This window comes from Pungitius pungitius, chromosome 10 (genome assembly GCF_949316345.1).
Source record: "Pungitius pungitius chromosome 10, fPunPun2.1, whole genome shotgun sequence".
Lineage (NCBI taxonomy): Eukaryota > Metazoa > Chordata > Actinopteri > Perciformes > Gasterosteidae > Pungitius > Pungitius pungitius.
Window position 1 is genome coordinate 6589066 of NC_084909.1, and position 13538 is coordinate 6602603.

Sequence of the window (13538 nt, forward strand, 5' to 3'; positions counted from 1 at the left end):
TAATTGTAAATCTTTTGTGATTGACAAGTTTTTTTTTTGATTACCTCAAAACATGTTGAGAAAACTGCCATAGTGTCTTTTTGATAAAATACTGATTCAGTGAAGCACTGGCTGCATATTTATGATTTGCATGTATTTAAATAAATGTTGTTTAATGAACCCATAGTAACTTTTTTGTTTCATCTTCCTGGTCAATAGTTTTGATACACAAAACATTTTGGTCAATAGTGTCCTCGGCTGCTTTATTCTTTGTACAGCTATTTTACAATCCACTTTTTCAGAATTTATTATACAATCATGTTTGTACGTACACCCAAACAAGCTCAAATGCACAAGTGTCTACTGCTTTTCTCCCTTGTTTACATGTTTTGTGGTTTCATCTTTTGCCGTAGAGACCCATCTCCCCCTGAACACAGCTGGAAAACAGATTCGCCAAAAAATCCTCTTCCTTAATACCATTAGAAAGAATCTCCTCCATCTCTGTCCTCTTCTCCTTCTCCAGGGCCCTCATACCTTCGGTGATCTTCTTTCCTCTGTCCTATACACATTGAAAAAAAAAAAATTGTCAGTACATTTTCAGCATACCGTGAGCCCACTAAGCCAAGCGACAGAATTAAGTCTTTAAACCTCGTGGGATTCAACGACAGCCGCCACCCGTTCGTGTTTGAGGAACAACGCGTGCTTGCGGTCCGGCTTGCTCTGGAAGCGGGGTTTCTTCTTTACGGGGTCGTCTGCCCCGTAACTGGGAGAAGAAGTCTCCTTCAGCTCAATATTGTTCTTCACAAAGACGAAAGGTTTGAATACAGACCTGTTGAAAAAGTAACCTCGGTCATAATCTGAAGTGAATTCAAAAGACGTCATCATCAGCTGACGTGTAATCGAGCGCCGTACCTTTCAGGGCCCGGAGTTGCTGTGAAATAGTGAACCCCCGGCAGAGCAGGATTCGTGGGTATCACAGACACCATGCTTCCCGTTGTCATGAACGAGCCCTCCATGTTGATGCCACTATCTTTATCCCTTAGGATATCCATCATCGTCTCAGCAGTGATGTGACCTTGGGTTTTAAATGAAATCGACACGGGCATGAGCAGATGGAAAAGACTCGTGTGTGTGTGTGTGTGTGTGTGTGTCGATTCTCCGCGGTGAAGTACAAACCGTTGTTCTCCTCCAGCAACTTCTTCCCCTCGCAGTATCTGCTCCCAGAGGCTTCAATCCTGGCTGTGGTCGTGAAGGAGAAGGCGGTGGAGAAGTTGAACGGAGTCGCTCCATCCCACCAGCCCTGGCCTCGCGCATATTCCCTCATTTCTGGATGCTCTTTGTCGATCTTAGTGGTTATGCTGTACTGGTTGGAGATGTTGCGATGGCCACCTAGAGAAGAGTGTAAAAAAAAAAAAAAACTTCCTAAGCAGTGCAATGTTGTCACTAGAAAAAGAATAGTGTTGATGCGATTCTGGATCTATACATCTACTACTTTGTGTGATATGCCGATGCTGTTGTAAGCAGACTTTAGCAACGGTGAAAATTTAAAAAGGCATTAAGATCATCATGAAGAAGCTACCGGAAGCTGCTCTGAGAAGGACCTGGTCACAGAAAAGATGGAGCACAACAACCAGAACGATCACTCAAATACGGTACGGTATTTTACCATTTTACTTTGATTTTCTTTTTGTTAAATGTGAAATAACGGTAATAACATTAAATACCATACATGTTAAAAATAATGATTTTCTGAATTTAATTGAAAAATGAAAAGCTCCACTATGAAGATATATCTGGTGGACAATTGTATTTAACAAGAATTCATTTATTACGGGAAAACTGTCAATTAATCAAGGTTACATGGGCCGGCCTTGACCTATTACATCATAGTAGATATTATTTTCCCCGTTACCTTTCACTCTCTCTGCTGCCCAGTGCTTCCCTGACGTTTCCAGCAGCCAGGCCTCTTTCCGGTCTGAAATGAGGAAGCTGTTGTGGTAGGTAAAGCTGCACTCATCCTCCATGCAAGTTCCTCCCTGGCCATATTTCTGCAGCATCTCAGTAATAACGTCCACAGCTTTCTCAGCTGTATCAGCTCTCTCAAGTCCAATCCTAGAAAGTCACAGATTTACATTTGAATTTTTGTGTTCTCACAAATGTACGGTGAACTAATAACATGGTGATGTACAGAATAGTTTGTAGTCACTACAGTGTCATAAAAAGTCCCTGTTGCATTTTGAGTGGATAGGAGCTTGGCAAGAAAAATAAGTAGGCTTAGTGAAACAAACCTGACGAGATCCATGCCAAGAAGCGCTTCGTCGCCATCTGCACTCTCTCTGCCCCACACTGCTTCATTTCCAATACACACTTGATGCTCGTTTGCGCCCATCTCGGCGCCCCACAGCCATGCTGGTTTGCTTAACACAACTGCATAAGTGTGGGCCACCTGCTCGATCTCTATGTATGTGCACTGTTCGCAGGGGGGGGGGAGAGGAAAACACAGGTTCACCAAGAAACATTGTGGGCAACTGAAGGTCACTGCCATGAAATGCTGTCTGAGGAATCTACCTCAAGCTTGTCCCCTGCAGCGTGGTCTCCGGCAGGGTGATACACCACCTCCTGGACTTCATCACAAGGCCTGTCAGAGTTCTTCCCGAAGATGATGCGTTGTCCCTCGGTGGAAGGTGGCAGAGCCACGAAGGTGTCACAGGAGGATGGGTACATTCTGAGTCACAGAATGGGAGCGATTGAATGGGTGGATTACACTATTTACTAAACAGATGCCTTAGCATAGGAAGCAAACATATTTTACAATAAATACTTCGAATTACTGTCAATGAAATGACATCGGATTTAGCGTTAGGACTAAAGTTGGATGTGTGCAGTTTGATGTACATGCTAGTGTGAGGTGTCACGTAAAGTCACGGATGTTGCCATACTCAACATTACAATAAAGTAGCCTTACCTTCGTTTGACGCTAACTCAGAACTGTCGGTCTAAGTTTCTGTTTTCATTCCTTGAATATAATGTGACGTCATCGGTCAGAGTTCACGTTTCCTGAATCGGAAACAGCCAAGTCACGTGACTAAGCTGAAGTCAGTTCCTCATTCGACATTAAACCAGTTGAGATACCAAACGAAATCTCTATTATGTATTCAATTATATAACGTTTATGTATAACCCTATTCGTCATCAAAATAACGGTAACGTTTGATCAAGTAACGATAACCATTTACCGCTTTAATCACAGCATATCCAACGAAGCAACGTTAACGTTAGCATTTTTTAAATGATGTAATGCAAGCTATATTTGAGTAAATTTCTAGTGTCACACAGTGGTTTGGGATAAATATGTAGGCATTTAACGTTAAGTGAATTAACGTTAGTTCATAACATTCGTTAACTTAGTTACGTCATTAGTTCCGAGATGTTCAACGGCTCCCCGTAACACCATCGTAGAACTATCTTCACGCAGGCGGATGTGTTTGTATGCAACGGAAGACACGCTAGCGACTCTATAAGACAAAAGTGAACGCTACAACTTGACGTTATAATAGGGCAATCATGGGGAAGTCCTTCGCAAATTTCATGTGTAAGAAGGATTTCCATCCTGCATCCAAGTCAAACATCAAAAAGGTGAGTGCTAGCTTCAGTTAGCGTCACTGCTTTGAGATCTGCTAGCTAGCCAGTGAGCTATGCTAACTTTGTTTTGCTTTTGCTAGCCCACTTTGCTAATTAGCAGGAGCTGAAATGAATCCACTTTGATAATTTAGGTCACTTGACAGTAAATGTTGACTGCATAGCATTTTCACCATAGGATCATAGACACATGATCTAAGATAGCTCGCTCGCACTACAGTTGGATAAGTCATATCCAACTAAAGTTACCATTTTAACTTTACCTGCCGCAATTTTTTGGTTAATATTCTGAATAAGTTAGTTTTCATGTTAATTTCCCATAATTCTAAAAAAGTTGATTGAAAATGGCCTTTTTCTTGTAATTACCCCAGTGCTCATATCTGCGTTGTGTGAGTGAGAAATCATATTCAATATGGAATATGTCACGTAATCGTATTGTCTGGATGAAAGTTAGTATGCTTTTTCAATAAAAATGCTCTCTGATCTATTAATTAGTACATATTATACACCCTATCTTTAAAATTGTATTCAACAAATAATCAATCAATCCGTATGTCAGTTACCTTCTGATTCATTGGAATATAGATATAGAACACAGTTTAAAATGCCTGTCACAATATCTAATGGTTATGCCTTCAACCATTAGTTAAGAATACAAAATAATAATGAACTACTATAAATGACAAAAGCCAATGTATTTTTGTGAAGCACATTCAAATCAAACTCCTCTGTAGTCCTGTTCCGTACTTCTTTGTGCTTCTGGGTGTCGGCAAATAAGCAGTCCTGGAAAAAAATGTTTTGTCCATGTGTAGAGAAGTTTATATGTGCAGTAATTCACTTTTCACAATTCATTTTATTTTACAGGTATGGATAGCAGAACAGAAACTCACCTTCGAAAAGAAGAAGCAAGAAGATCTTTTGCAGTCATACATGAAGGAGCAAGATTGTTACAACAACAGGTCAGTGATACCTTGAATCTTCTTGTATTAAAATGTGGTCTTTTAATATAATTTATCTTAAAAATAACCATTTTCTGTTTATTGATAATTCATTTTTTGATAATCTCTATGTGTAGTTTTCATATTAACAGTAACTTATACAACTTTTTCTAAACACCCATCTTTACTTCACAATCCGAATAATCACCAATAAAATAACACATGTTGTTTTCTTATCTCTAGGGTGTTGGTTGGGGATGATCGGGTTAAAAATGGCCTGAATTTTATGTACGAGGCTCCACCTGGAGCATCCAAAGGTAATGAATCGCCTGAACCACTCTGATCCCAACTAAGTATTATTATATGTTATCCAAGATATGTAATTCTTAAGGATTTTCTGATTAACATTTCAATACCCGTGTTTGTTTTTTATTCCAAAATTGTCTTTTGTCCTGAAGAAGAAACAAAAGAGGTATAGTCCATTTTAAATATATACACTTCAACTTACATTGTTTCCACTTGTTTGTATCAAGAAAAGTCAACGCATTCAAATTTGCTAACAAAGATGAGTCTTTTTCAGGATGGTGAGGAGGAGTACAAGTTTGAGTGGCAGAAGGGGGCTCCTCGAGAGAAGTATGTATTTTAATTATATAAATAACATATTTTGGCACAATGTTCCAGACTCAGAATTTGCTTTTTATTTAATCCTTAATTCTCATGTAGATATGCCAAGGATGACATGAATGTTAGAGATCAGCCATTTGGAATCCAGGTGTGTGATGTTTTTTTTATTGGTTTGAAGCATATAGCCTTCAGCAGTGATGTCCAAGCAAGGGAATACATTTAAGGGGAGCAGGGTGAGGGTCACAAGTGGATTCAAAGAGATGCAAATTTGGTTTTTGAACCACTATATTATTAAATCTACTATGTATTGTTAAACATAACATTTCAAAAAGCAAATCAGACTCTGTATATAAAGTCTAAGACATTTCGGAATGTATTTGCTTCATAATTCCATCATTTCAAACAACTATTTGAAGCGTTTTGTTTAGATAATCATGCATACATCTCCACAATTTGTAGTAATGCCTGTTAACTCCTCAGGTGCGCAACGTGCGGTGCATCAAGTGTCACAAATGGGGCCACGTGAACACAGACAGAGAGTGTCCTCTCTATGGGCTGTCGGGGATCAATGCCAGCTCTGTGGCCACAGAGGAAGCAGCAGGTATAGTACTTACAACAGTTGTCTAAAGCTGACATATTGAACACATTCCCTGCAGTTTCTTTGTTTATAGATGCATTTCAATGCTGATTTTATGTTTGATAACAAGCCGCTGCAATTATATACAGTTTCTATTGTGATGCTATTGAATTGAATGGGGTCATTCATTAATTGAAAATTTCATCACAATACAAGTTCATGTTAAAAATATAAATATATTATTAAACGAAGGGATCCACCATGAATGTCTAACTTAAATGAAGTAACCATCCAAAGTTGAATTGAAAGGTTTACTTGCTGAAATATATATTTCTGTTAAACATAGTTCATTATGCATTGGAAGAAGAAAATAAAACAGTAGAGTAACCACAGTCGCACAAAAGAACAAGGAGCGCTTGATGCGCGTCTTCAGTCTGTCACAGAGTGCAGCAGGTACACCTACTGTATCCGTCCTGTTGGGTTTCAGCTGGAGCTCCCGGGCTTGAGCTGATTCTGACTTCTGCAATCAGCCAGTTGAGTAAAGTAATAATGTTTACCCTGGGAGAGTCCAGTCAGTGCGTGGCTGTTGATGGTCGAGTGCTGTAATGGTCCCCTTCCTGTGCCGGGAGAAAAATATGTAATTATTGTATATTCTGATTCATCTAACTGCTGCTCTGGCAGAGAATGATATTGTATGATTTGCTCAGCCGGAAGTGGAGTGAGTTGATTTGATGTCCCATTCTGTTAACAAAGCCGCCCCTGAAATTCCCACTGTGGAGATAGTGGTTGGCTCGGGTTTAACATCAATGGGACTCTGAGGCTGTGATTTGTGCTAACAGGTCCATCGATGCACCCCTCTGAGTTAATGGCGGAGATGCGAAACAGTGGGTTTGCCCTGAAAAAATGTGTTCTTGGTAGGAATTCTACTGTTTGTGATCCATCGCAGGTAATTGCCTTCTCACAATCCCATCTTTGCACACAAAACACGATATAAGAACAGGCATACACGTATTCTACCCTTCAGAGAGAAGAGCCTAACTATACTTCTTTGATGCGTCCCTAGCATATATATATAGACACAGTGTGTAGATACTGAAGAGAACAGATCAGATGGATTCAATTGCAGCAGTTTTTAAAGATGTTCCACAATGGTATTCAAATATTGATTTTGTCAAATGTATCTTTGAGGGTCAATTGTTTTATTGTTGTGCCGTTCCGTGCTTTTGCAGGAATACGTTGCCAGCGATGACGAGGAAGATCCCGAGGTCGAATTTCTGAAGTCACTAACGACCAAGCAAAAGCAGAAGCTCCTTGGGTAAATAATGTAGCACAACTCTCAAATGTATATTATGCAAGCTTCAATTAGTCAACCAAAATATGTTTGAATATTTTTATCTTTTAAGGTTATTCTTTTGAATTAAACGGTTACTGGTATTTTTGAATTTATTTTGTAAATATTTAAACTTTGAAGCAAATCACTAGTTTTGTATCTGTACAAAATAGTAAAAAATCAGATCATTGCATTTTATCTTATGTATTTTAAATTCCTTATTTAAATGTACATGCACACTTTGTTGCGTTGATATTCTGTTTGTTTCTGTTTTACAGAAAACTTGATCGGCTGGAAAAGCAAAAAAAGGCAAAGAAAAGGAAGAGCAAAAAACAGAAGAAGAAGAAGAGCAAAAGTAAACAAAAGAAAAAGCACGAGAGTAGTGACAGCTCAAGTGACTCTTCCGATACCACCAGCAGCAGCAGCAGCAGTGATAGTGACTCAGATTCAGACAGTCGCGGCAAGTTCAAGAGCCAAAAGAGGAAGAAGAACAAGAAAAAAGGTTCCTGTCGGGATAACAGCTCTAAGAGTGAGCGGCGAGTCAAGAGTCAGAAAAGGGCCTCGTCTCCCAGGAGCAGGTCGCCGAGCCTTCACACCGGACACAAGCGGCGTGAAGAGGCGTCCGCAGATTACAGACAAACAAAGGCCGAGAGGGGAAGGAGCAGGAGTCCGAATCGCAGCCCAGTGAACAAGATCAAGCCGGAGGGAGGTCAAGAGAGAAAGGGACTCGGCGGCAGGGACGGCCAGAGAGCGAGCAGCTCCAGGCCCGCCACGGACACCAGGAGGAGCGGCGAGAGAGGCGGGGGGGACAGAGGTGAAGACGGGCGACGCAGCAGAGAGGATGAGAGGACCAGAAGCGGCACAGATGGAGGGAGAGGCAGAACAGCAGATGGGAGGAGTAGGAGCAGGGAAAGGAGGAAGGAAAGGGAGGGCAGGGGAGGAAGTAGGAGTAGAGAGAGGAGAGAGCGAAGCCAAGAGAGAACAAAACGGAAGCACTGACGTGTTTGTATTTGTTCACTCTTTCAATATGGAATAAAACATGTTGATTTTTTTTTTCTTGGCTTTGTTAACGCAACAATGTTGTTGGTAATCAAAGTGTTCCCTCTTTTTTTTTTTTTTTTAATTGAAGATATTTTGCAGTAGGTCTCCTTTTTCTCCAGTAGAGGGAAGCAGTCGACAGAAAATGTACCCAGCTTCAATGTTGTCCTGTACCCGTTAGAGGGTCTAAACTAATTGATTAACATTTGAGGCAATTTGCAGCTATGATCTGTTGATGGGAAAATATTGGATGCATTTTTATTGGCCGCTAGACTCAATTCTGTCACTGCTGCTGTTTTTATTTTTAATTTTAGTGGTGTCGTTACAAAATATTCATGTTGTAAGGTGTTTTGAGGTGATAGCTACAAAAAATCTGATTAAAATTCTAATCGTCTTCATCAAAAAATTGCCTTTTTTTTACGATGCATGAAAAAAAGTCAGCGTCTGAAATTGGTTGAAAATGAAGAATGAGCCGTTTATCAACGTTATCGCATATCTAATAAATACATAAGTAATTTTTCATTTTGGTCACATGGTAGCAGAATATTAGTTTAACTTTTGATATTTTTCAGGCCGGTTACCCTGAATGCTTTGACACAATGTGTTTTTTTAATTATGTCCTGCTGAATTGTTGCGGGTGTCAAACAAAACAAATATGCAGTGTGTAAACACACTGGAGGCGCAGTATTTTTATATTTTATAACTATTAAATAATTATATTTCCTACATTGGACAATTCTTCCTGTTATTCTATTATTTTTTTTTTGCTAACATTTACACTTTTAGATATAACAGCCTCCGTAAGACACTCTGAAAAACGATTTTTGATTTTCAAATGAAAGGTTACAATAATTACATTTTAACCGCAAGAGCTTAAATTTCGTAAAACGTTAGCTTTTATATTTTTGGATGAAATTCAAATAGGATGTCTAATAGTTTTCCCTATCTGGCCGTTTACTTGAAGCCGCTGTTGCACAAAAGGAAATGAAAATAATTCCCCTCCATTGCCTTCTGGTCAATTTAACATCCTCTTTAGAGAAAGAGGGTGTCTGGATGAGACGCCGTTCCTTGACGTATTCCCAGTCGTGGCCTCGCGCTGTAATTATTCCCCGGCTCTTTTTTTTTTTTTTTTTTCTCCCCCTGTGAGAGTCGGACGCTGCAGTGGGTAAGCACAAAGAAGTCAGAGAGCATCCTTGAACCCTTTCAACACGGGGCCACTGATATTCAAATAACGCGCAGGCACCGTTTGACTGCGCCGAGCAAAGAGCATTTCGCATTCAGGCATTTGCATGTGACTCTTTGCCCTCTTTCGTTTTCTCAAGTTTAAAAAACTGTTCCCATAACATCTCCGTGGCTTCTGGCCAAGAGAACGACGCCGTATCCCCTATTCTCGGTCCATCGATTGCTATGCAAATGAGAGCAGTTAATTTGGACAATTAGAATAAATATTCAGGGGGCCCTTTGTCGTCAAACCCCCCTGGAAACCTCCCGATAAAGTGAAACTGAACAAAAGATGTCTCGGAGATTAATTAGATATTTGATAAGACACGAATCCCTAATCGCAAATACAAGACACATGGGGCTGCCATGTGCTCCAAGTCATAATTAATACCATTTAACAAGATTGTCATTTGGGCATGAAATGTTTTTTGCCGGGGCATTACACATTGATTTATTCCATAGGGGAAATAGTGAAAGTGAAGGTATTATTGGTGTTTTTAAGAAAAATAGCCTAAGAGCAGAACTCCATTTTTTTCTCAATTAAATTGAACTATTTTTGAAATTTAAACCTCACATAAATAATTAAACCAAAAAAATGTATATATAAAATCTCCATCACACAATTTCAGCCTTTTTTAAAGATGTTTTAATTACGATAAAATGAAAGTGTTATACGTGTGACTTTATACAGGTAAACATTTATATATAGATTTTTTTAGCAAAGAAATAAAATGGTTAACCAAAGTTGAAAAAGCTGTATACATACATATCCACAAAGTGCGTCGAAAGTAAACTCCCTGATTTCCAGGATACCAACACGAATAAAACAATCATAGCCTAACATTTACATGAAAATAACACATAGTTTAGTCGTCAATATACAAGATGTAGCTCACATTGTCCAACCAAAGTTCAACAGGTTTCGCGCCACCTCAAACATCCATTTCATTTTTGAAGTTGCCTGTGTTTTCTTTAGATGGATTTACGAATGAAATACTCGTTACGCCTGTGGAGAACATATTTTTTAAGACTTTGCAAATCGCTTCTTGAAATATTTTCTCCCTTTATTGTCTCGTCAAATTAGACCCGTTTTCAACGCTGTGCAGTTTTTGAATCTGGTTTGATTTTTTTTTTTTTTTTTTTTTGTGGCGGGGTGGAAACCTCATTAGGGCTCGTCTTGAGGAGACGGATCCTTAACAGTGATTCTGGGATTAACCCCCTCCAAAATAAGTTCTGGCGACTCGGACCTCGGGGTCTCCAGGTTACTGGTGTCGGTGTCACTGTCGCTGCCCCTTTTGCCTCCTCCACCGGCCGTGTGCGTTTTGATGTGCTTGCTCAAATGGTCACTCCGCATAAAGCGCTTGTTACATACCGGGCATGCAAACCTTTTCTCGCCGGTGTGGGTGCGCAGGTGTCTCTGGAGCTCATCGGACCGAGTGAACCTTTTGCCACAGAAAAGCCAGTTGCAGACAAAAGGCCGCTCGCCAGTGTGCCATCTCAGGTGCGCTTTGAGGTGAGATGTCTTTCCGTACACTTTACCGCAGCCGGGAATGTGGCAGCTGTGGAGTCCCTTCCTGCGCAGGCTGGCGCCGGCAGGTCCCAGTCGCTCGGCCTCCTGGCAGTTCGGACAGTCGCACGTCGCCCTGCCGGAGTACCGCCGGGATGACCTCGAGGAGCTACTTATTCCTGAACTGCCCCCAGAAATCATGGCGTTGGCGGCAGAAGCGTCTGTGTACGCGGGGATGACCGTTTTGAACCCGTCCTGCGTTAACAGGTGCTGACCGGTGGACAGCAGGTGGGACGCGCTGGGGTTGATTCCAGTGGAGCTAAAGGCCGAGTGCGTCAGCGAGGAGAAGTCCGGGTTGTAGCCACTCAGCTGGGAGTGGATGGCTTGAGGCGTGCCGGTGTGCAGTGAGGTCTGGAGGGTGCTTGCGGAATTCTGGACATCGAGCCACGACCCGGGGTTGGTGTGGACGTCCCACCACGAGGACGCGCCGTTGGCGACGTCGCCGGAGATGGTCGAGTGGAAACCGGACTTGTACCACGATTCGTACGGGTGCGCCATCCCCACCCGGGGGTAAAGAGTCTCCGCCGACGTGTGGACTTTGGATATAAAAGCCGACTGTCCGGACTCTTGGGACGCGACCCCCGCAGAGTTGGAGAACAGACCGCTGTACTCTGTGGAAAACGCCGACGAGGTCGGGGACGTGGAGGCTAAGCAAAAGGCGCTGTTGCCCGTGCCACTGGTCGGCGTTAGTCCTGTCGACGCGCGGCTAGTCGCTACCGTGAACCCGGGCAGACTGGATCCCAAGTTGCAGCTCGAGGAGGATCTTTTCCACGGATGAAATCCACCTTTTGAGAAAGCGCTCGAGTCAGGTAAAGTGGTGAGGGGACTGGTGTTGCCAATTTTGTTGCAAGTGGCCGCCAGCATAGCTAGAGGTGTAGTTCCAAACCGTGGCTCTTCCTGAAAACACACACACACATCAAAGTTTCATTTAATCTGGATATTTCGGAAGCAACAAGAAAAACTGGCTATATGGTTATAAATGATAACAACTGTAATTATGAAATGTATCATTTGAGCTAAGATACAATAACAAGCAACATTTTCCACCAACTTTCACAGATTGTGAACTGCGTCAGCTAAGCTGATCCAAGCGCCTTTCTCATGAAGTTTTATTTTGCATAACGCCAATATGAATAAATTAAATATGTAGTCGTAATCAACAGAGGAAATAATAAAAGAACACAAGCATAACTCGAAAGCAAGCATGTTTCCGCAGGGAGCAAACAGCAGCAGGTTACCACAACTTTTACGCACAACTTGCTCTCGCGTACAAAGTGGGACTCACCCCAAGTATAGACGTTGCCATATCCAGGGTCTGTGCTGGGATGAGTGTGCTCGCGATGTCAGTGCTGTACGGCTCCAATTGGATCCTGACTCGCCGTGTTTGACTTTGGGTCACACGGTTTCTCTCTTGGCTCGCAGCTCACCAACAACTACCTAGTTGTAGGGAGCGTGATTCTTTGAAGTACAGCTGGCGAGCGCGCGCAGCCAATCCGACGGAGGCGTCGATGTCTGGGCACGGAGTCAGCCAATCAGAGCCCCGACCGCCCGCAGAAACGCCACAAACTCCGCCGTCAATCATCTGCCGTGCAGCCTCTGCTCTGACTGTCACACGAGACACGATTTGGCTTCTTTTTTCCCCCCTCTTTTTTTTTAACGCATACAGTTATTTTTATGTAGTGAATTCTCACGCGAAAGCTCAATGTCTCCTTTCATTGCAGAATAGAGCTCGCACGTCAGTTCTCCAAGAGGTAAGATTTTCACTCATTTCGAAGCGTTTTGTGGGTTGTGATAACACCGTGCAGCTCCAGGTCTCCCTTCTGATTTTCAACACTCAGATCATGCGCAACACGTCATTGACAAGCGTTGCCATTTAGGCACGCAGCACCCTGAGCAGGACGAGGGGCGCCGTTGGTGCCGGTGCCTTCATCGGTGCGTTAGGCACGGCGCAGTGGATGCTTGTGTGAGGGGAGGGTGGGGGGGGGGGTGCATATGTGCTCTATGCCTCGAATGCTCAGTGTGTGTGTGTGTTGTAGATAATAGAAAATCACAGATGGACGGATTAAGTTGAGTGAAGAAGTCCAGGCACAGGCCCGACAGCACGGACATCTGCTGCTCTCCAAACCACAACTGGTAAAGACTTTTCCCTGAAAACGTGAAAAAAAAACTATGTATGTATCCACTGACATACGGTTTGTTTACTTCCAGTCAAAGATACGTGCGTCTGCTCTCGTGCTAATGTTACAGTTCACGCGCGGCCATTCCGTACGAGTAACCCCCCCCCCCCCCTCCACACACACACACACACACACGCACACACACACACACACACACACACACAACTCCCACCCCGAGTGCAGGTGAGGGGTTAATTAAGAAGGACAGCTTACATTCACGGGGCGTGTGCATGTGTTTAAAAACGAGAACTATTTTATGGGCGAAAAAAAAGTCGGGATCTTCCAGATGTTGCCTGTTTTTAGGCCACCAGGCATCTCCATTAAACTGCTCCAACAGGATGCACGAGGAACGTCTTGCATGTGACAAATGCAGCTGTATGCTTCTCCAATCTACTCATTTATATTTTAAAACTGCTCTCCTCGACTCTCGACTTTTTTCTCTTTTTTT

The 13538-nt window shown here is 42.3% G+C and overlaps 3 protein-coding genes across 5 annotated transcripts; 1 reads left to right on the forward strand and 2 right to left on the reverse strand.

The window, feature by feature from the left end:
* Positions 1–25: 25 nt before the first annotated feature.
* On the reverse strand, positions 26–3055 carry scrn3 (secernin 3). The gene is made up of 8 exons (XM_037488526.2): positions 2945–3055; positions 2548–2704; positions 2268–2449; positions 1892–2091; positions 1156–1368; positions 892–1054; positions 628–808; positions 26–538 (listed from the first exon to the last, which is right to left on the reverse strand). The coding sequence occupies exons 2-8, from the start codon at positions 2701–2703 to the stop codon at positions 377–379; spliced, it is 1257 nt and encodes a 418-aa protein (XP_037344423.2). The 5' UTR covers position 2704; positions 2945–3055; the 3' UTR covers positions 26–376.
* Positions 3056–3187: 132 nt separating this feature from the next.
* Positions 3188–8510, forward strand: cir1 (corepressor interacting with RBPJ, CIR1). The gene is made up of 10 exons (XM_037488522.2): positions 3188–3615; positions 4483–4577; positions 4800–4873; positions 5015–5028; positions 5137–5189; positions 5280–5328; positions 5661–5781; positions 6597–6703; positions 6987–7072; positions 7366–8510. The coding sequence occupies exons 1-10, from the start codon at positions 3544–3546 to the stop codon at positions 8084–8086; spliced, it is 1392 nt and encodes a 463-aa protein (XP_037344419.2). The 5' UTR covers positions 3188–3543; the 3' UTR covers positions 8087–8510.
* sp9 (sp9 transcription factor) lies at positions 6254–12829 on the reverse strand. 3 transcript variants are annotated; one of them, XM_037488525.2, is made up of 3 exons: positions 12199–12829; positions 10719–11810; positions 6254–6374 (listed from the first exon to the last, which is right to left on the reverse strand). In XM_037488525.2, the coding sequence occupies exons 1-3, from the start codon at positions 12217–12219 to the stop codon at positions 6330–6332; spliced, it is 1158 nt and encodes a 385-aa protein (XP_037344422.1). In that variant the 5' UTR covers positions 12220–12829; the 3' UTR covers positions 6254–6329. The 3 variants fall into 3 exon arrangements, with proteins under 3 accessions (XP_037344422.1, XP_037344421.1, XP_037344420.1); XM_037488524.2 differs by having other exon boundaries at positions 6297–6374; positions 10732–11810; XM_037488523.2 differs by lacking the exon at positions 6254–6374 and having other exon boundaries at positions 9267–11810; positions 12199–12828.
* Between the last annotated feature and the right edge of the window lie 709 nt (positions 12830–13538).